Below are 21099 nucleotides of genomic sequence, written 5' to 3' on the forward strand. Positions count from 1 at the left end.
AAAAAAAAAAAAAAAAAAAAAAAAAAAAAAGAATGTACTTCTAGATTGTGGTTTCCCTGAGAATTGTACATGAAAAGCCAGTAACCAGCTCCAAACCCTACCAATCTGGAGTTTTGTGGACGTTATCAGTTTTCAGACTTGGGTCTTTTCTCAGATTATTAAAATTTTCTTTTGGAATTTGTGTAAGTAATGCTTTTCTTCATCTGTTTCTTTTCCCCTTTCTGGAACATTTGTAACTTGCTTGTTGAGTATCTTGTACTTATGCTAAATCTCTTACTTTTTCTCTTATGCTTTATATCTATAATTCCTGTACTTTGTTATTTTTCTCATTGATCTGATATATTAGATGAATGCATACAAAAAAAGCATACAATATAAAGGAATTATATGAAGTAAAAAATTACAGAATTCCACTGTCACCAAGCCCTTCCTCGTTAGTAAAAGTTTGGTACATATGCTTTCTGCACCTTTTGCTATATTGTGTTTTATGCACATGTGTGTAGAGATGTGTGTGTGTGTTATACATGCACATTACAGTGTCTTTAGAAAGTATATTATTTCTGAATTCTTTAGTAAATATGCCCTAGACATTTTGCGATTTTAGTACATATAAATCTATTTGTGATAGCGTAGTTTTCTGTTGTATGAAAATAGGTAATTTGCCTACAAATGGGTGGTTAGGTGGTCTTCTGTTTTTGTATTGTTTGTGTTTTTTTGTTTGTTTGTTTGTTTTGCCCTGGCATTATGAAAGTTGCTGTTTAGGGCATCCTTTATACATACATATTTCTTTGTGAACACATGCAAGTATTTCTGTTGGATTTATTTCTAGAAGTGAAATTGTTGAATCAAGTGATAAAGCTATTTAAAATTTTGGTGAATTTTGCTAAATTGACCTCAGAAAGGGTTTTTTTTGTGGGAAGAAGGGGGTGTACCAGTTAATATTTCCAGCAACAGCCTGAGCGTACCAGTTTTCTCTCACTCTCACCAGTGTAGGGATATTCCTTTTAAATCTTTAGCATCCTGATAAGAAAAGAAATCTTGTATGTTTGCAGAATGTTGGTATAATTGAACCTATTTTATGTCTGTTGGCTGTGCATTGCCTCTACAGTTTTTGCTCATCTTTTTATGGACTTGTCTTTTTCTTATTGGTATTTGGGAGCTTTGTATGTATACTGCTTTTAACTCTGACGTAAAGAACTCGCACACCTCAATAATATGGAAAACAATCCAACAAAAAAGTAGTCAAAAGACATGAACATGTACTTTACAAGCAGTACATGTGAAGGAAGCTCCTTGTCATTAGTACTCAGAGAAATGTAAATTAAAACCACACCTATGGGCTTCCCTGGTGGCACAGTGGTTGAGAGTCCACCTGCCGATGCAGGGGACATGGGTTCATGCCCTGGTCTGGGAAGATCCCACGTGCCGCGGAGCGGCTGGGCCCATGAGCTATGGCCACTGAGCCTGCGCGTCCGGAGCCTGTGCTCCGCAACGGGAGAGGCCACAACGGTGAGAGGCCCGCGTACCGCAACAAAAAAAAAAAACAAAAAAACCCCACACTTATTAGAATGGCTAAAAGTTTTGAAACTGGGCATGCCAAGTGTTTTAGAGGATGGTGAGCAGCTGAAACTCTCATACACTGCTGATGGGAATTTCAAAATGGTAGGACCACTTTGCAAAGCAGTTGGGCAGTTTCCTAGGAAGAATATATAATAAATAATTCAGCCATTCCACTTCTATTTATTCGAGAGAAACAAAAACATATGTCTATACTTTTACAAGAATGTTTGTAACAGTTTTATTTGTAATTTATTTGGGCTGTTTCCAGTTTTTGGCTATTACAAATAAGCGGGTATCTAGGAGTGGAAAAATAGAAAACTAGAAACACCCCAAATGTGCATCAACAGGTGTATGGATAAACAAATTGTGGCATGCTACTCAGCAATAAAAAGCAACAACTATAGATACACTCAACAGCATAGATGAATATCGAAGTCATTATTGCTAGGTGAAATCTTTTGTGGAAATTATTTTTGTCGTGGAATCCAACCAAAAACTAGGGCTTACTGATCCTAGGGAATACAAAATACTTCTAGTTTTGATCTCTCTTTATAGTTAATTTAAAGGCAGAAGATGGGGGGTGGTGAGTGTAATACATTTTCATCCGATTTTTCAGTGCAGAGTCCTTCAAGAATTTCCATTAGAACCATCCTGAGACACTTAAGCGATCTTGTTAGATGTTTAACTTTATTGGGAAAAAAACTAAGCCTAAATTTTTGATACCAATTTTTGAAACACTGTTTGATCCATATTAATAGCAATAACTACTTTGAGATGGAGGTGCTATTCTACTAACTCATGTTGGCTTCAAAATACCTAGGTGTGCTAATACAGCTCCAATGGTATTAGCGGTAAATGTGGAGTGAGAAGCTGTCAGGACATTTCAGCATTAATAGAAAAACTATGGACAAAGAATTCTTGTGTTGCAAAACTACCCTGTGCTAATAATATGCATGATAAAATGATTAGGGGTGAAGTGTACTGATAATCTGCATTTATTAATGTATCAAGAAAAATAAGACTGGTAAGATGCATTGATGGAAGGATAGATAATCGATAAAGCATATATGATAAAATGTTAAATGTAAAATCTAGGTGGTCAGTATATAGTGTTCATTGTTCTAGAAACATTCTTTCGACATTTCTGCATGTTTCAATTTTTTTCATAATATTGGGGGTAAAAAACTATGGAAACAAATGAAACCCTAGAAAAGCAGCAGTTGATTGATATAAATATATATATAAATAAAAATAAAGTCCCTGTGCCACTATAGGTAAATACAAAAGTTTAAATACTATAAGTTCAAAGATAAATTTTTCATAAGTTAAAACCCAACACAGGTTACAGACAAATAAAACATGGCAAATACAGGCAGCCCTCAATTTGCACTTTGTACGGGACTGTAGAAAATTTATGGCAGGCTAAATCTTTGTGATGCAATCTTAGTAAGCAATGGAAAAAGTTACAGTTCTCAATGACCTTAAAAATTTTTGTCAAAACATTAAAAACTCTCTTAGAACCAGAAACTAAAGGTTACTGATCTAGGAAATATAAAATGCTTCTAATTTTGACCTCTCTTTATTCTTAAAACAACAACAAAAAAAAGTCAGATTGATGCTCTGAAATACCAGGAAAAGAATTCTAGTATAGTTAAGGAAAACATGGAACTTCATGTTTTACATTTAGCTTCTTATCTCTAAAGAAATAATAATTTGAAGAGCAACATCTAAAGATATCAAAAAAAATAAACTAATAAAGTGTGATTATCCAAATGAAGTAGCATACTTGCTTAGCTGAACAATTTGTTTAACTTAGAGTTAGCACTTACCCATCTTATAAGAAATAGAAAATAAATTAGGGAATTAAGGTTACACTGAGAGTACATTCCTTGATTGACAGAACTTGGAAGATAATTTGGACAAGTGGTTATCTTTCATGTATTCAGATGGACTGTAAAAACACTAGGACCATATAGTTGCATTTTTGGAGAAGGAATGGGGTGCTTCCTAAGAAAGACACAACCTAGAAGCTGTAAATAAAAAGATAAATAAATTTGACCTCATAAAAATATAAAATTTATATGTGATAAGGTTTCATATATTAATTTTGTAGACTAGACTCTTGCTAAATACATTTATTACTGTTTTGTAGATTCTCTGGGATTTTTCTACGTAAATAATTGTATCACCTGCAGATGGGAGCACATTTATTTCTTATTCTCTGATCTTTAATGCCACTTATTTTTCTCTTCTTATTGCTAGGACTATCATATCAGAGCAATGCTAAATAGAAGAGGTGAACATCCCTGCCTTATTCGCCATGTAGAATGAGAAAATTCAATCTTTTTAAAAATTTTATTTTAATATAAATTTATTTATTTTTGGCTGTGTTGGGTCTTCGTTGCTGCATGTGAGCTTTCTCTAGTTGCGGTGGGCGGGGGCTACTCTTCATTGTGGTGCACGTGCTTCTCATTGCGGTGGCTTCTCGTTGCAGAGCATGGGCTCTAGGCTCACGGGCTTCAGTAGTTGTGGCACACGGGCTCAGTAGTTGTGGCTCGTGAGCTCCAGAGCACAGGCTCAGTAGTTGTGGCACACGGGCTTAGTTGCTTCGTGGCATGTGGGATCTTCCCGGACCAGGGTTCAAACCCGTATCCCCTGCGTATTGGCAGGCGGATTCTTAACCACTGCGCCACCAGGGAATTCTGAAAATTCAGTCTTTTACATCAGATATAATACTAGCTATAGGGTTTCTTTTTTAATTTGCTAGTGTTTTTATCATAAATCTGCATCTTTCGAAATGAGTTTTTCTCCTTCATTCTTTTAATATGGTGAATTACACTGAGTTTTGAATGTTAAAGTAGCTTTGCATTTTTGGAATAAACCTTGTCATGGTAGATTAATCTTTTTAATAATATTGTTGGATTTGATTTGCTAATGTTTGATTAAGTATTTTTGCATCTATACTCCTGTGGGATATGGATCTGTAAGTTTCTTTTGTAATGTTTTTGTTAGGTTTTGGTATTAGGCTTATGCTGGTTTCATAAAAATGGGTTGGGTGGTGATTGGTGATTTCCATTCCTCTGTTTACTGAAAGTTTGTAAGATAATAGTACTTTTTCCTTAAGGTTTTATAGAATTAACAAGTAAACCATCTGAGATCAGAGTTTTTTGGGGGGGAAGGTTTTTGATAAATTAAACTTCTTTAATAGTTATAGGACTATTCAGTTATTTTTGTTGTTTCTTCTGTCAGCTTTGGTAAGTTTTTCAAGAAATTTGCTTATTTTATCTAGGTTGAATTTGTTCTAATTATTCTCTTAATATCCTTTATTTTTTATATTTTTATTTTTTTAATATTTTCTTTATTTTTTCTTTTGGCTGCGTTGGGTCTTCCTTGCGGCACACGGACTTCTGTCTAGTTGTGGCTAGCGGGTTTTCTCTCTCTAGTTGCACCAATGCAGGCTCAGTTGCCCCACAGCATGTGGGATCTTAGTTCCCCGACCAGGGATCCAACTTGTGTCCCCTGCATTGGAAGGCAGATTCTTTACCACTGGACCATCAGGGAAGTCCCCTCTTAATATCCTTTAAATGTCTTTGTTCTTAATTATTCTCTTAGTATCCTTTAATGTCTATGATCTGTGGTGATAGCACCTTTTTCTTTCCACATAGTGGTGATGTGTTCTTTTTTTTGGATCAGTCCAACCAGAGGTTTGCCAATTTTGTGGTCTTTCGTAAAGACTACCAGCTTTGGGGTGGTTGGGCCCCTCCCCGCTTTTCCCTCTCTTATTTCCTTTTTTCTGATTACTTTGGGTTTACTTTATGCTTTTTCTAGCTTCTTATGATGTCCTTTTAGGTCATTAGTATTAGTTCTTTTCTAATATAATCATTTAAAGCTTAACATGGTTTCCTTTTAAGCACTACTTTAGCATCAGCCTACAGATTTTGATATGTTGTATTTTCATTACCATTCAGTTCTTACTATTATGAAATTTACTTTTTGATTTTGTCTTTGACTCATGTATTATTTAGAAGTCTGTCATTTCATTTCCTTAATTTGGGGTTTTTCTAGGTATTTCACTGTTACTGATTTAATTGTGGTCAAAGAATGCACTTTCTTTGGTTTTGATACTTTAAAATTCACTGTCTTTTTTATTGTTCAGCAGATGGCCTTTAGTACTGTTAGTTTTGGGGTTTGGTTGATCTGTCAGTTGTTGAGAGAGAGTTCTATTAATCTTTTATAATAGTGGGATTGTGTATTCCTCTCTAATTGGTCCATTCTTCATCTATTTTTAAGCTCTGCAAATAGGCTTATATACATTTTACATTTTCTGTGTTCCTGAGTGTCTTTTTTTTATCATCATGAAATGACCCTATTTATCTCATAATACCCTTTATCTTCATCTGTTATTAAAATAGCCATGCGTGCCTTAATGTTGTGTGCATGGTATATCTTTTTCCATCCATTTACTTTCACCCTTTCTATGATTTTATGTTTAAAGTTTGTCTCTTAAGACAGCTTATAGTAGTGTCTTGTGTTTTTATTCATTGTCAGTTCTGATGCAATTCATGAAATAAATAAAAGAGAAATATGAAATCAGAAATAACAGAATATAATAACAGAAATTAAAGCCACATTGGAAATAGTAAAAATGGTGAACAGACTCTGCTTGGTACATAGTCAAGAACAAGAAGAAACATTTGAGAAGGCTGAGAAAAATAAACAGAACAATCACATGAATGTAACTTTTGGTTGGATTTAGATCTATTATTTTTTCTGTCTTCTCTATTTTTGTTCCTCTGTTCCCCCTTTACTACTTGCATTTGAATTATTTGAACATTTTCCAACATTCCATTTAATAATTTATCTGTTGGCCTTCTGGTGATATCTCTGCATTAACTTTTGTTGTTCTAGGGATTACAGTATACATACCTAACCATTATAGCCTACTTAGAGTTATTGTACCACTTCACATAAAATATGGAAACCTTGCTACCATATAGGTTCGTTTTGAATAATTTTTCATACATATTTTGAAGAACTTAAGAGGAAAAAATATCTTTGATATTTACCATTTCTGTTGTTTTCCCTTCATTACTAAAGATCCAGGAGTTGTGTTTTTTTTTTTTTTTTTGAAGAATCATTTCCTTTCAGAAAAACTTTCTTATAGGGCAGTTCTGATGGAGATGAAATCTCTTAGTTTCCCTTCATTGGGGAATGTCTTCTTTTCCCTTGTTCCTGAAGGATATTTTTGCTGTGTATGGAGTTCTAGGTTTGCATTTCCTTTTTCCAGAACATTAAGGATGTTGTTTTACTGTATTTTTGCGTCTGATTTCTGGTAATTAATCCACGATCATTGGACTTGTTTCCCTGTTTGTTTTGTGCCATATTTTTCTTAGCTGCTATCAAGGATTTTTCTTTATATTTGATTTTCACCTGTTTGATTATGTGTGTCTAAAAATGATTTTCTGGAAGTTTATCCTGTTTGGGGTTCACTGAGCTTCCTTAGTATTTATGTCTTTTACCAAATTTGGAGATTTTTGGGAGCCATTTTGTCTTCAAATTTTTTCTGCCCCAGTAGTTTCTTCTTCTGGGATCCCAATGACATGTCTGTTAGGCATTTTGATATAGTCCCATAGGTTTCTGAGACACTCTTCATTCTTTTTTTTCACAGTTTCTCTGCTGAGAACTTCTGTCTTCATTCATTTCAAGTTTTTGCTTATCTTTGTTTTTGTTTTCCTAACTGCTGATGTAAAGTCTTTGATTATTTCAACAATAGAAGCTTTGTTTGATAATTTCAACATCTAGGTCACCTTGATGGCAGCTGTGGATTAACTTTTGATTATCTGGTCATAAAGACCTGTTTCTCTTAGAGTTTTAGCTGCCTGTGCTACTATCACTGTGCAACTAGGGGCCACCTCAGGGCAGAGGTTTGAGGGAGGAGGGGAAATTTATACCCTTGCTTCTCTAAATTTTGACTCCATATGTCTGTTTATTTTTTTTAAAAAAACCTTACTTGTTTTTTCTATGTTGCTGCTGAGTTTCTAGTTGTAATTAATAGGAACAGTGGGCTGTAGTGGACTACAGTGCCATAGCACGATAGGGACTTCTCTTTATTTTTTAATATTTGATAATAGTCAGATATTAAAGCCTTCATAAATGATTGCATTTGAGTTTGTAATCTGGTTTGGTAAGAAACATTAAGAAGTATTATGTAATACGTAGGGTGCCATGGTCTGTTCTTCAGCTTCAGAACTGCTAATAGCATTATCTTTTGCTAGTAAATTCATCTTTTGTGATAGGTTAAAATTGAGTGTGCCAGACTTAAGTTCCTGAGCACTCTAAATTCTGATCACAAATTGCTTTGCTTTTCCTGGTTTTCTCCATAAGTATGTTGAGCTGCTATTTTACCCATAGCCAGTCAGCTCTGTTCTGTTCTAAAAATCATATTTTGCTCTCTATAAGTAACTAATAATACGAGTGTGTCCTTCCCCACCACCACCTCCCCATTTGGTTGGATGGTAGTAAAAGACCTAACTGTAAAGTAATGTTCCATAACATAAGAAAATAATGTTTGAATCAATTCATAGGTGTGTTGTTTGGACTGGTGATGAGAGGGTCTTCTTTTATAATCCTACCACCCGTCTTTCTATGTGGGACCGACCTGATGATCTGATTGGAAGGGCGGATGTTGACAAAATTATTCAGGAGCCCCCTCATAAAAAAGGAATGGAAGAAGTGAAGAAACTAAGTAAGTTTTAAATTAGGAGTTACCCTCTAATTTTAATATTCTTTTAATATTTTTATGGAAAATGTGAGGCAATTTAGAAATCCTCTCTGTTTTCAAGGAATACAAGAAAAGGAATATTTGAGAAATGGAGAATAGACTGCTCTCCTAGGTTGAGTTCAGTAATTTAAAAAATAGAGAATTTGGGTAAAATTACGTTTTGTAAAATATTATATATATTTTTTTAACTTCTTGTCCTTTTCAGGGTTGTCAGTCCAAGGTATGTAGGTACTGCTCATGCTTGCTCCATGCTTATTAAAATGCTCCTCAGTGAGCCTTTTAGCACCTTTTGTGATTAGTAATATATATTTTGAAATAATCAAACTGTACAGAGTATTTTTAAAATAAAGTTTACTAAAGTTTTGTAACATAAAAATGCAAAGGTCTTTTAAACTTGATGAAATTTAGGGAAGGTAAGCCTTATTCCTGAGACTAGGGAGACTCCTGCACCTTATTAAGAGATAATGTTTTAATCTACTTTATGTTCAGATAGCATTTCAGTATATATGATATATAATAAATAGAAATATTTGTACATATTTTTATTGCATGTGTTTTATTGGTAATTTGCCATTGTATTGATATGGTTATGTTTTTAAAGAACCCCCTTGTGTAGTATAGAAGCATGATAAATGAATCATTTAATAATTCAATTGAAACAAATCCTGGTATGTCATTTATAATAATTGAGAAATCTTCGTAGATTATGTATACGTGGTACTAACATTTTCTGCTTACTAATGATTTCCAAATTAGTGAAACTTCTTCTACCCGGTGCAGAAGATATAAGGATTTGATTCATTTATTTGATAAATACATATGTTAATAAAGATTTCAAAATGAATCAAAGATTTAATGTAAAGGGAAGATGAATAGAGGAGGTTTAGAATTATCATGCTTTGTTTAATGTTTTATAAAGAAGTGTTATGAGATAGATATATAAACAGTAACTTTTTAAAAGAAAAGATTGTGTACCATGTGCATATAACTATTCATAATATTTGAAATGTTTTTTTTTGCCAGGGCACCCAACCCCGACAATGCTGTCCATCCAAAAGTGGCAGTTCTCTATGAGCGCAAGTGAGTGAACTATAAGTTGCAGCTTTAAAAAAATGCTGCTAACACCAGAGTTCCAGTAGTGGTTTAGTGTGAAGGATTCATACCTAAATATTTAAATTTTTGCTTACTTATTTTTTTTTTTTTTTTGCGGTACGCGGGCCTCTCACTGCTGCGGCCTCTCCTGTTGCGGAGCACAGGCTCCGGACGCGCAGGCTCAGCGGCTGTGGCTCACGGGCCCAGCCGCTCCGTGGCATATGGGATCCTCCCGGACCAGGGCATGAACCCGTGTCCCCTGCATCGGCAGGCGGACTCTCAACCACTGTGCCACCAGGGAAGCCCCTGCTTGCTTATTTTTATTCTGATAGTTTAATTAAATTTTCTTATAGTTAAAGAAGAACAAGAATTAATGGAAGAAATGAATGAAGATGAACCTGTTAAAGCCAAAAAACGGAAGTAAGTAATACTTACTGTTTATGTAATTTAGGTAGATTTTTACCTTTTAAAAGCTGTGATTAGGTGCAGTCAGTTCATGATTGGGACAGGTAATGTGTGTGTTAGGAGACAGAAGTCATGATTGCTCTCTTTAGGCCTGTTATTAAAAAGCTTTGCTTCAGGATGTAGAAATGGTGTCCCTTCTGTTGCTAGATGTGCAAAAGATTTGGTTATTTAAATATGTATTATGAAGTCAAATGACATTTTAGGAGTTAGTTGATAAATTATTTTCAGACATTCATTATGCCTGAATTTTATAAAAACGTTACCTCCTTAATGTAGACCCCAACAGACACCATTCCAAAAATCTGATAAATGTAGACCCAGATTTCTCTCTCTTTTTATATACTGGTCACTTCACTAGTCCTTGTGTCTGTGGTCATTACTTGGAGGGAACCCATCAGCTTATTAGAAAGTGCTCTGAGAGAAAGAGAGTGGTATAAGTGGAAGTATTAGCTTGACCAATGCTTGGTAAAATGTGAATGTTACTAACTATGGGGGGTGAAAGGGTGGGGTAGGGGGTGTTTGTGTATGGGCCAGGGAGGCATGGGACCATTATTTAGCAGCAAAAAGGAGAGTTTGAAGACGTTACTATGGACTGGTTTATCATAGTCCTTATCTGAAAAGGACAGATTGAATGCAGCCAAATTATGGCAAAGAAATCAGTAAGGCAACCCCTGTCAAGGGTGGTTCTTTTTTAAAAAATTTTCTTTATTGGCAACAATGTTAAAGAAAGTAAGATATTAAAGAGTCACTCATAATTGACCACAGTAACAACAGCTGTTTGAATTTTTACAGTTGACTTTTTTAGTTCTTGACCAAACGTATAAGTATTTTTATTGGTTGTAATCAACTGAATTTGTGTTTTTTTAAAAAATGTAGAATAAGACATTTGTTTTCTTAATTATTATAAATGACTGTATTCATTCTGTTTATGTACCATAATTGTGGATGTTCCTACAATGTTAAACTTTTAGGTTGTTTTTAATTGTTTGTTCTTATAGACAACTCTGTAAGGTTTTTAACTGCTTTTATCAGGAGAATGTCAAAGAAGTCCTTTATGTGGATTGCCCGAGCTTCTCTATTTAGGTACAAAGCTAAAAGCCTATTTTTCCTGGCTTAGTTTTTCTTTATTTCTTTTATTGAGATAGATAGTGATAGTTTGTATTGTGACATTTTCATTTAGTATAATTCTATAAAGGTTATTTGTTTTCATTAGTTGTATTTCTTGGATGTCTTTTAAGTCTTTGTTTAAATAGTTCCTAAATGAATTATTATAAGAGGGTATATTGTTTGGCAAATTGCTTTTACCTGTTTGTTTTGTGCATATCTTAGGTCACAGACTATCTCGCTAAGTTCCTGCAGGTCACGGACTATATCTTCTATTTTTGATTCATTCCCTAAATTGCCAGTTACCTCTCACTATATTTGTGGGCTAGCCTTATTAGTTCCATTCATCTCCTGTACCTTCATTTTCCTATATAGCATGCTTTTGAATTTCCTGATGTTCTGTTTTCCTAATTCTCTTAAGTTTATGCAGGAAATATGAACCAATTTTATTTTTATACTTAGCAGATCGAATTTAAGAAGGAAGATCTGCTTAAACACACCTGAATGTTACTGAATTACTTTTTTTGATTATTCACATGAATGGTCCTTCTTCATAGGGCAGAGGTTTGAGAGTTGACTCAATTTCATGTTTACAATCTCACTTGAGTACCATACAGCAGCAGGGTTGCCCTTAGCCCTGAGGTGCATTTTTGGAGAAACAAGAAGTAGTTTAGTCATTGATGAACAGTTCTAATTCCACCTAACTACTCCGGAGCCTATGTTGCTCTCTGGGACCTGTCCTTCAACTTAAATCTCAACTTATCACCCAGAAAGTGAGTAAAAAAAATGTCAGGTAGGTAAGGTATATATCTCACATATCCACTTGGCCAGGTTTGCAGATATTTTCATCTTATTTTCAGAATAAATATTTGAGATTACTAAGACTTATACGTATAACAATTTTTATTAGATTAAAAATTGTATGCATTTATAATGTAAAACATTTTGGAAAATATTGTTTTTCCTATATCATTTCAAGAACTAAAAATTATATTCTGTGCTGTTTGATTTTAACACATAGAGTTTTAATGCAATATTAGATAAGTTTTTTGTTTTTGTTTTTAAGTAAGGTAGTTCATTTTGTGTATCAGCTAGTGTCAGGGAGAGACAGCACATTAAAGGTATTTTTCATTCCTAACAATGCAGCCACTGTAACATCATTAGAAGCTCATTGTAACTTTATTATTATTATTTTAGTGAAAGTTGCTTATCCCTTAGAGTTTATTTGAAACCCTCAATATACTTTTTTGCCAAAAATATGCTGCTCAGTAGTGAGTCTTGGATATTCCAGTGATTTTAAGATTTTAGTAAGATTCCTTATTAATATTTTGTCAGTTGATGCCTATATTTTCTTTTTTATAGGAGAGACGATAATAAAGACATTGATTCAGAGAAAGAAGCTGCCATGGAAGCTGAAATTAAAGCTGCCCGAGAAAGGGCCATTGTCCCTCTGGAGGCCCGAATGAAGCAGTTCAAGGACATGCTGCTAGAGAGAGGGGTCAGAAAACAATCTTTGGGGGAGATATTTCTGTTTTGTATAAGTAATATAAATATGTCTTGCTAAAAGGTCAAATCTAAGGTTAGTGCTCATGTTGTGGGGGGCGGATAAGGGAAGCCTGTCAAATCACTGTACTCTTTCAAACAGCCTTTTTCCTGGCTAATGATATCATGTTTAACTAGATGCCATTTTACTGTCCTTTTAAGTACAAATAACATTTAACATTTATTGGGTCGTTAAATTTTGGTGAGTAATATAAGACGAATATTAACATTACAGAATGGCGGACTACATGGAATGGGTAAGGTATATGTGATTCTTTTAATATCTACAGAATGGCTTTTGGTTAAAGGAGAACTGGTACTTTATGATATTACTGTTAATGAAGCTTAATTGAGAAGGGATTTCAACCTTTTGATTATATTCACAGATTCATTTGAGTAAGTAAAATTGTTCAACTTTAAATCCCAACATTGTTCACAAGGTTGGAGCAAGCTTGGGAAATCAAAATGCAAATCTTCAAGGCTTTTTCTGATGTACTGATTTTTAAAATGTCACACAGTAGTGGTTATTTTAATGAGTAATTAAGTGTGTGTTATTTCTATATAATATAGAAATGTTCAGAGCCAATTAGTGTGGAAGTGTGCTATTGCTAGCCTCCCACTGTTTGTCATTTATTAGTGATGGAAACGGCAGTATGGTTTTTATTATGTGTCCTTTTTAAGCAGATGTCCTGTAGATGTCAAGCAAAATTATATGACCTTTCTGTTTTTAGAGCCAACTTAATTATGAGGCAATACATTTTTTTATTTTAAAGGTGTCTGCTTTTTCAACATGGGAGAAGGAGTTACACAAGATAGTTTTTGATCCTCGGTACTTATTGCTTAATCCAAAAGAGAGAAAACAGGTAAAAGGAAAATAACAGTATTTAATGTATATCCCTTGCCAGCACCATTTTTTAAATTAATTAATTAATTAATATAAATTTATTTATTATTTATGGCTGTTTTGGGTCTTTGTTGCTGTGCGCCGGCTTCTCATTGTGGTGGCTTCTCTTGTTGCGGAGCACGGGCTCTAGGCACGCAGGCTTCAGTAGTTGTGGCACGTGGGCTCTAGAGCACAGGCTCAGTAGTTGTGGCGCATGGACCTCATTGCTCCGTGGCCTGTGGGATCTTCCCGGACCAGGGCTCAAACCCGTGTCCCCTGCATTGGCAGGCGGATTCTTAACCACTGCGCCACCAGGGAAGTCCCCAGTATAATTTTTAAATTGTAAAGAATAAAGTACGATCCTTTATTTTTCTAACATAGTACTTTAAGAACAGTTTCATACCTTAGAACATAGTGATCCTTTGTGTGGACATTTCTGCCTTAGAAATACTTGGATTCTTTTGCCATTGTGGATATGGCTTTGCCTCATGCACATTTTGTCCTTATGCTTCATACATACTGATGTTATACCAAGGTTTCAGGGTCATTTCACATGCATTTATTAACTTAGTTTTTACTGGTCAAATGATACAAATTTAGTGTAGAAAAATAGCAAAATACAGATGAGTAAAAAGGAATAAAACCTACCTCCAATCATTCCCAACTGATAGGCCCATTGTTGAACACTTGACGCTTCCCAGCTGTTATGTGCTAATATACGTATACATATATGTGTCTGTATTGTAGATAGACAAGACTCAGCATGTTTTTATCTCATACATGCTACCCACACAAAGTCTACATCTATAAAGTGGCAACTGTTAAAATATCTTTTCATCGTAAACTTAGAGTAATATTGGACGCTTCAAGGTCTCTACTGAACTAATAAGAATTATAAGAACTAGAGTTAACTTGTTACTGAGCTGCCATTTATTTCCACAATGATTCAGTGACACATACCATCTTATAGTGATTGCTGCTTCCTCTAAAGTGTTGCACACTTCCAACTTATATAATTCCTGAATTACCTGGACCACCCTGCCAGTCATTTCTGTAAAATGGTTGAGTATGTCAAACCACTTGCTATAGTGCTGTTGAGCTACACGATTTCATTTGGTAGAAGTAGTGTCCATCTTCCATATTTATAGTTTAATGGTTGTAATAATTCTCTGCACAGTTTGTACCATTATGCATGTAGGTCTAGTCATAGACATTTTATAAAGAGATGAAATTTACAGTGTGCCAGACATGTATTTTAGACTCATAATAGGAAGCCATGACTTTCCATATGTATTTGCATCTGTGTTTCATGCACTGTAGTCTTCTTTATTTTAAAGTATTTGTGTGTGCTGGTCTCATTTTCACCTCTGTTGATGGCCCTATCAAAACCTATAAATTAGCTTGATTCTTTACTTTTCTCCACTGTGCATTTCAAGTCTTATCAGCAAAATCTACCTCCAAAACCTTTTCTAAATTATTTACTACTTATTTACCTTTTATTTACCATTTCCCTCGGTATAACCCTAATTCAAGGTACCATGGTCATCTGTGTGGCCCCTAATTGATCTCCTTGCCTCCTTCCAGTCTTGCTCTCCTCTGTAGTCAAGTTCTTTTTCCACACAGCAGCCAGACTAATTTTAAAGTTTGACTGACAAATTAAGACACTGTTCCCTTGCTTAAAAAATGTGCATTGCGTACTATTTCATTTAGGATAAAATTGAAACTTTTTCATGACCTATAAGATTCTACATACACTCATGTCTGCATACTTCTCAAGCCTCTTTTTTTATGTTCATTTATTCTAGCCACGCTGGCCTTGATATGCCTTGGCCAGTACAGGCATATTCTGGTACTTACTAGTCCTTTTTCCTGGAATGTTCTTCCCCAGGTGTTTGCATAGCTGACTAAATCATTACATTCAGATACTTGACCAGGTGCCTTCTGATTAACCTGTCTCTTTGCCTTCTTTACTTTCTTTGTAGCATTCAGAATTCTATCTACAATTATCTTAACCATTTGTCTTTTCCTACTACAGAGGGCAGGAACTTTGTTTTGTTGATTGCTCTGTATGTGGTGCCTGGAACAGTGCTTTAACCTGAATATCCCTGAAGACTTAACTTTAAAACTTTTATGACTTTTACTCTTCCTGGCACTGAGTGTTGCAGTTTCTGAGTTAAATTACAAGTGCATATTGAGAACTAAAATTCTTTTTAAATTTTGAAGGCATTTTATAAGCTGGTGGTATTATTAGCTCCTTAATAGAGTTACAGTTAAAAAGAGAAAAAGTATCAAGCATTATTCTGTTTTAAATAAAAACTCAAAGTTTCTCATACTTTTTGAGTAGAAATCTTTTTTTCACACTGGAGTGTAAGGAATGAGGGAACGTAAAGCTGATTGTATTGGGAGGCATGGCACAAAAAATTAGGAGAAACTTGGAAGCATACCAGAATTTCTAATTTTCTATGAGATGTTCATCTCAGAGAGTGAATCCTAACCTTGGTGTGGGATATCCTAGAGGAGAGGATACAAAGTTTTCTCCAGCTTCTGAAAGGAAACTTAATATAAATTCACTTGGCTTTTATTTATAATTTAGTACTTCTACAAGTAAGAAAGTATATACTGAGATAGGAGAGGGGTTGGAAACAACACTCTTCCCCACTTCTGTTAGCCTGCACATACTTTCATGAGCTACTACAGTGCTATATTTAGAAGGTTTTGAAAATGACCTACATGCCTAGCAGGGGACTGGTGAGATAATTGTATATATTTCTATATAGCTTTTATTTTATTTTATTTTTTTCTATTTTTTTTTCCCCTATATAGCTTTTAAAGATTTGTGGATATATATGAACTTACCTGGAAAGAGGTCTGAAGTATTTATTTATTTATTTATTTACTTACTTACTTACTTACTTACTTACACTGGGTCCTTGTTGCAGCAGGGAGGCTCCTTAGTTGTGGCATGCGTGTGGGATCTAGTTCCCTGATCAGGGATTGAACCCAAGGTCTTAAGTATTAAAAAATAAAAACTTTTTCTGTTTTACTTTTTTCTAAGACATGCATGCACATTTTTAAGGAGCCACAGAATTCTTTAAGATATGTTTGGAAAAATATTAGAGTGTTTTATCTTCCAGAAGACATTTCTTTCAGAGCCTTCTGACTTTTTTCAGTCTGGACTGGTTGCCCTCAACACCTGATGTACAGCTGTCATTTTTGAGGATGACAGCTCTTGATCATCATCCTGGGGATTTCCTTCATCTCTCTTTTTTTGTGGAGGGGGGAGATTATCTGTCTCCTGCATTGTATTGTCGTTTCTTTCTTGGTTTACTCTCTTTTAATATATTCCATCTCTGTAGTAGCTTCCTGAGAGAACGTGCATGGGAAATAAATTTTTGAGGCCTTATATATTTGAAAACACTTTTGTACCCTTATTTGGAATTGTTTGGCTTGCTAAGGAATTTGAAGTTGGAAATCTTGTTCCTTCAGGATTTTTGAAGGCATTGCTCTGCATATAGTTTTCACTGTTATTTTTGGAACTTCTGTTTATTACCTGTTCCCTTGTATGTGGACCTTCTTATTTTTTCTGTAACATACAGGATCTTCTCTTAGTCTTCAGTGTTCTGAAATTTCATGGTGATTATGTATGGCTGGTGGAAGGGCCCTTTGTGCTAGGTACTTGGTGGCCCTTCCAATGTAGAAACTTTTATCTTTCAGTTCTTAGATTTTCTTGCATTGCTTTTTTGATTTCCTTCCAGCTGCTTTATTTTTCCATTCTGGGGCAGAACATTTGTGCTCTGGGCTGGTCCTCAGAGTTTCATATCTTTTCTCTCTTGTTTTCTATCTCTGTCTTTTTAAAAAACTTTCTGGATGATTTTCTCAACTTTATTGTCTAATAACCCTTCAGTTAGATTTTTTATTTTCTTTGTCACGCTTTAGGAGTTCTTTTTTTATTTGAGTTTTCTTGTTTCATGGTTGCAATGTCTTAATTTTATGATATAGTTTAGGATTTTTTTTTTCTTATTTTTCATTTTCCTGTATAGTCTCTCTTTCCCCTAAGTTTTTTCTGTCTTGGTCTCTTTTTTTCATGTTGGAGAGTATCCTTAGATGTCTTTGTGGACCCTAACTGCTGATGATTAAGAACAAGGCACTAAGATGCTATTTGGGCACTCTTAGCATCTGGGTGGGCTCTCATGATTGTTGGCTTTACTGTAGAACAGTGGTTCTCAACCACTAGGGCATTTTTGCCCTAGGGGACATTTTTGTTTGTCACAACTGAGGGAGTGCTGCTGGCATCTTTTGGCCAGCGATGCTGCTGAACATGATCTGGTCCAAAATGTCAAAAGTGCTGAGGTTGAAACCCCCGCCCCTCCCCCGGCTGTAAGGTGATGTAGGCTGGTTTGTTGCGATCCTGCAGAGCAAGTAATTTTTAGGCTGGTTAGATCCTGGATAAGGACTTTTAGTCTCCTTGCTCTTGCTGCATTGGTTCTGAAAGAACTGTGTCTTGATATATGGTAAGTAACTGCTTAATTCCCTGTTTTCTCAATCTGGTACGCCTCATTCTTAATTTATGTTCCCCCAGACCAGAGACAGTGTTTTGCCTTTTAGAACAAGGGTCAGCAAATTTTTAACATAAAGGGTTAGATAATAAATATTTTAGGTTTTGTGGGCCACGTGGTCTCCATCATGATTGTGTAACTCTACTGTTGTAGTGTGAGAAGACCCACAGATTTATGTAAAGGAATGAGCATGACTGTTCAAATAAAACTTTATGGACACTGAAATTTAAATTTCATTTAATTTTTGTGTATCATGAAGTTTTCTGTTACTTTCCCCAACCATATAAAAATATCAAAACTATTCTTGTGCTGTAAAGAAAGAGGCAATAGGCCAGATTTGGCTAGCAGATTGTGATTTGCTAACCCCTTGCTCTAGAGAATAACCCCTTGCCTTGCTGAGTTTCAGGAGTGGCAGTGCCCCAGATACATAAAGTTGGCAAGAAGGATCTAGTGGTTAAACTGCTTCTTAAAAAGCTTTATTGTAGCATTACCCTATCCTCACTTCATGGGTATCTGGTGCTATCAATTCTGGAGCTGTTTGAGGATTCTCTAATTTAAAAAATTGGTTACTTTGTTTTCTTGACTGCTGGTTTAGGGTCAGCTTTCTTGTGTCTGCCAAATCCTTTATCACCTCTGCATGTGCTTTTCAGCTTTCAGAGTTGCTTTTTCTTTTTTCCACATTTCTCTGTTCTTGCTGGTTTGTGACTTAAAAAGTTCATCATCTTGACTATACATTATTAAGTGGGAAAAAATATACAGAATATGTGTAAAGCAAGATTACATTTTGGATGAAAATAATTATGTCTTAAAGAGAAGCAGGGGCTTCCCTGGTGGCGCAGTGGTTGGGAATCCGCCTGCCAATGCAGGGGGCGTGGGTTCATGCCCCGGTCCGGGAGGATCCCACATGCTGCGGAGCGCCTGGGCCCGTGGCCACTGAGCCTGCGTGTCTGGAGCCTGTGCTCCGCAGCGGGAGGGGCCCCAGCGGTGAGAGGCCCGCGTACCGCAAAAAAAAAAAAAGAGAGAGAAGCAAAGATTCTGCACTTTGGTATTTAGATTATCTATATGAAAGACTAACTTGTCAAATTGGTTTATTTTTGTAATAGGTATTTGATCAGTATGTAAAGACCAGGGCAGAGGAAGAACGCAGGGAAAAGAAAAACAAAATAATGCAAGCCAAGGAAGATTTCAAAAAAATGATGGAAGAAGCAAAATTTAATCCAAGGTATATGGTTTATTACTATCAAATATCGAAGTATGTATATATTTTCTCCTAGATCAGTTGAATATATATGTGTGTGTGTACACACGCGCGCGCACACACACACACACACTTCTTTTGGACTTCTGGACATGAAAAACTTCTTGTTTCATTATTGGTTTCTGCCTTTCTAAGAATCTTCATTCTTTGGAGGGAATCCCTGGTGCTCTGTGAGGCATTGGTTTTCAAGAAAGGGTACCTTTGTTTTAAAAGCTTCCCTCTGAGAATAAGTTTCCTTTTCTAGAAACTGGTAAATGATTAAAAATCTGTCCCTGTCTTCTTAAAGTTTTACACATAATGAATTGCAGAGTGGGAACATTATTTTGATTGAATTGAAGTGGTGAAGGACCTTTCATTTCAAAAATTTCTAAGTGTCTAGATTATTGTCTGACATTTTCACTTAATTGTTAATATGTATTGAGTATATGTAAAGGGCTAAAGAAAAGGAGACATTTTAAACTTATGTGCTTAGCATTATAATAATAATGGCATCAGTTATTGGATATTTTAGATAGATGTATGAACTTACACATATATGCAGTTAAAGTACATGCATATGTGTATGTATATTATCTCATTCAGTCTTCAAAACAACCAATGTGATTTAGGTGCTCATATCCTACCTATTTTACAGATAAGGAAAGTAAGATATATGCAAATTAGGTAACTTCCCTGAGTGAATGTGGGATTTCAACTAGGTTCCAGTATTACACAGAATAGTCAAGACAGGGAGAATCACTTTCTTGTAGAGATATTAAGTTGCTTTGAATATACAAGAACATGGAGAATCTCTAAAACTATGGGGTAGAATCATGGAGTCTCTGGGTTAAATGGCACTTTTTATAAAAGTTTATCTTGTTTAAACAGTTATTTTTGTCAGTGGAGACAGGGAAGAGTATTGTTTGGAAAAGTGTATTTGGTACACTTTTTCAAAAGTGTATATTTGAAAAATGAAGAGAAACTTAATGGTGTTATTAATACAGATTTCATAAAAGCAAGCTGAGTATTTGTGACCATAAAGAATATAATATTCTTCAGAGGTTAACAGAGTTTCAGACTTTCCAGGGGGTCTTGGGCTTTTTCTTAATCAAAAGGGTAAGTTCATGGGTCAATGTAATTGCGACTGGGTTATAAAAGACGTTTTGGAAGGCACTTGAGGAAATTGGAACATAAATTGGTATTATATAATATTAGAGATTAGTAATTTTCTTGGATATTGTGGTTATGGAAGAAAAAGGATTTAGTCTCAGGAGATGTATGCTGAAATGTTTATAGATGGAGTCTCATGACGTCTACAGGTTATTTTCAAATGATTCAGCAAAATATATCTATAAAAACCCTTTATGGGTCTGGGAATAATTGAGACTCCAATGAGATTTCTCTTTTGTGGATTTGACAGATTACGTCTTGCTGTATCACAGTACCCTACTGATATTCTTTTGGGGCAGATAGAATTGTTGAAGTGATCTTTACTATGCAGGTTACTTTAGAAAGTAAAACCATCAGGCACATAACTGGAAGTCTTAGCACTTGGGGCATTGTGCTGTATTGCTAAGTTGATGCATTTTAATACTAGCATAGAGATTAGGACCGATTTTAGTAAGTAGTAGAAAGCAAAGAGGAAAAACTTAAAGTTGAGAAAATACCGTCCATAGACCTACTTAGAATTGGGAAAAGACCACTAACTGTTCTTCAGTACAGTTCATAGATATAAAGCACTGGAGTTTATTCCAAGGGAAAGAATGGCTGGGGAGAATTACCTAACTTTAGTGCCTGTTTCTTCTATGTCTTCTTTCTTTTTTAATGGAAATTGCAGGTATACCTCCTATGGTCAACTGCAAGTCACTGTACTCTTTCC

The 21099-nt window shown here is 35.2% G+C and overlaps 1 protein-coding gene across 1 annotated transcript in view; it reads left to right on the top strand.

Annotated features, from left to right (window-relative positions):
• The window catches only part of TCERG1 (transcription elongation regulator 1), a 59100-nt gene that overhangs the window by 24862 nt on the left and 13139 nt on the right, over window positions 1-21099 (top strand). Inside the window, 6 exon segments of the mRNA XM_007451240.1 lie at window positions 8145-8305; window positions 9365-9421; window positions 9787-9853; window positions 12365-12500; window positions 13318-13407; window positions 19087-19205. Of these exon segments, the coding sequence (XP_007451302.1) occupies window positions 8145-8305; window positions 9365-9421; window positions 9787-9853; window positions 12365-12500; window positions 13318-13407; window positions 19087-19205 (630 nt within the window).

Source organism: Lipotes vexillifer, unplaced genomic scaffold, assembly GCF_000442215.2.
Source record: "Lipotes vexillifer unplaced genomic scaffold, Lipotes_vexillifer_v1.1 scaffold754, whole genome shotgun sequence".
Lineage (NCBI taxonomy): Eukaryota > Metazoa > Chordata > Mammalia > Artiodactyla > Lipotidae > Lipotes > Lipotes vexillifer.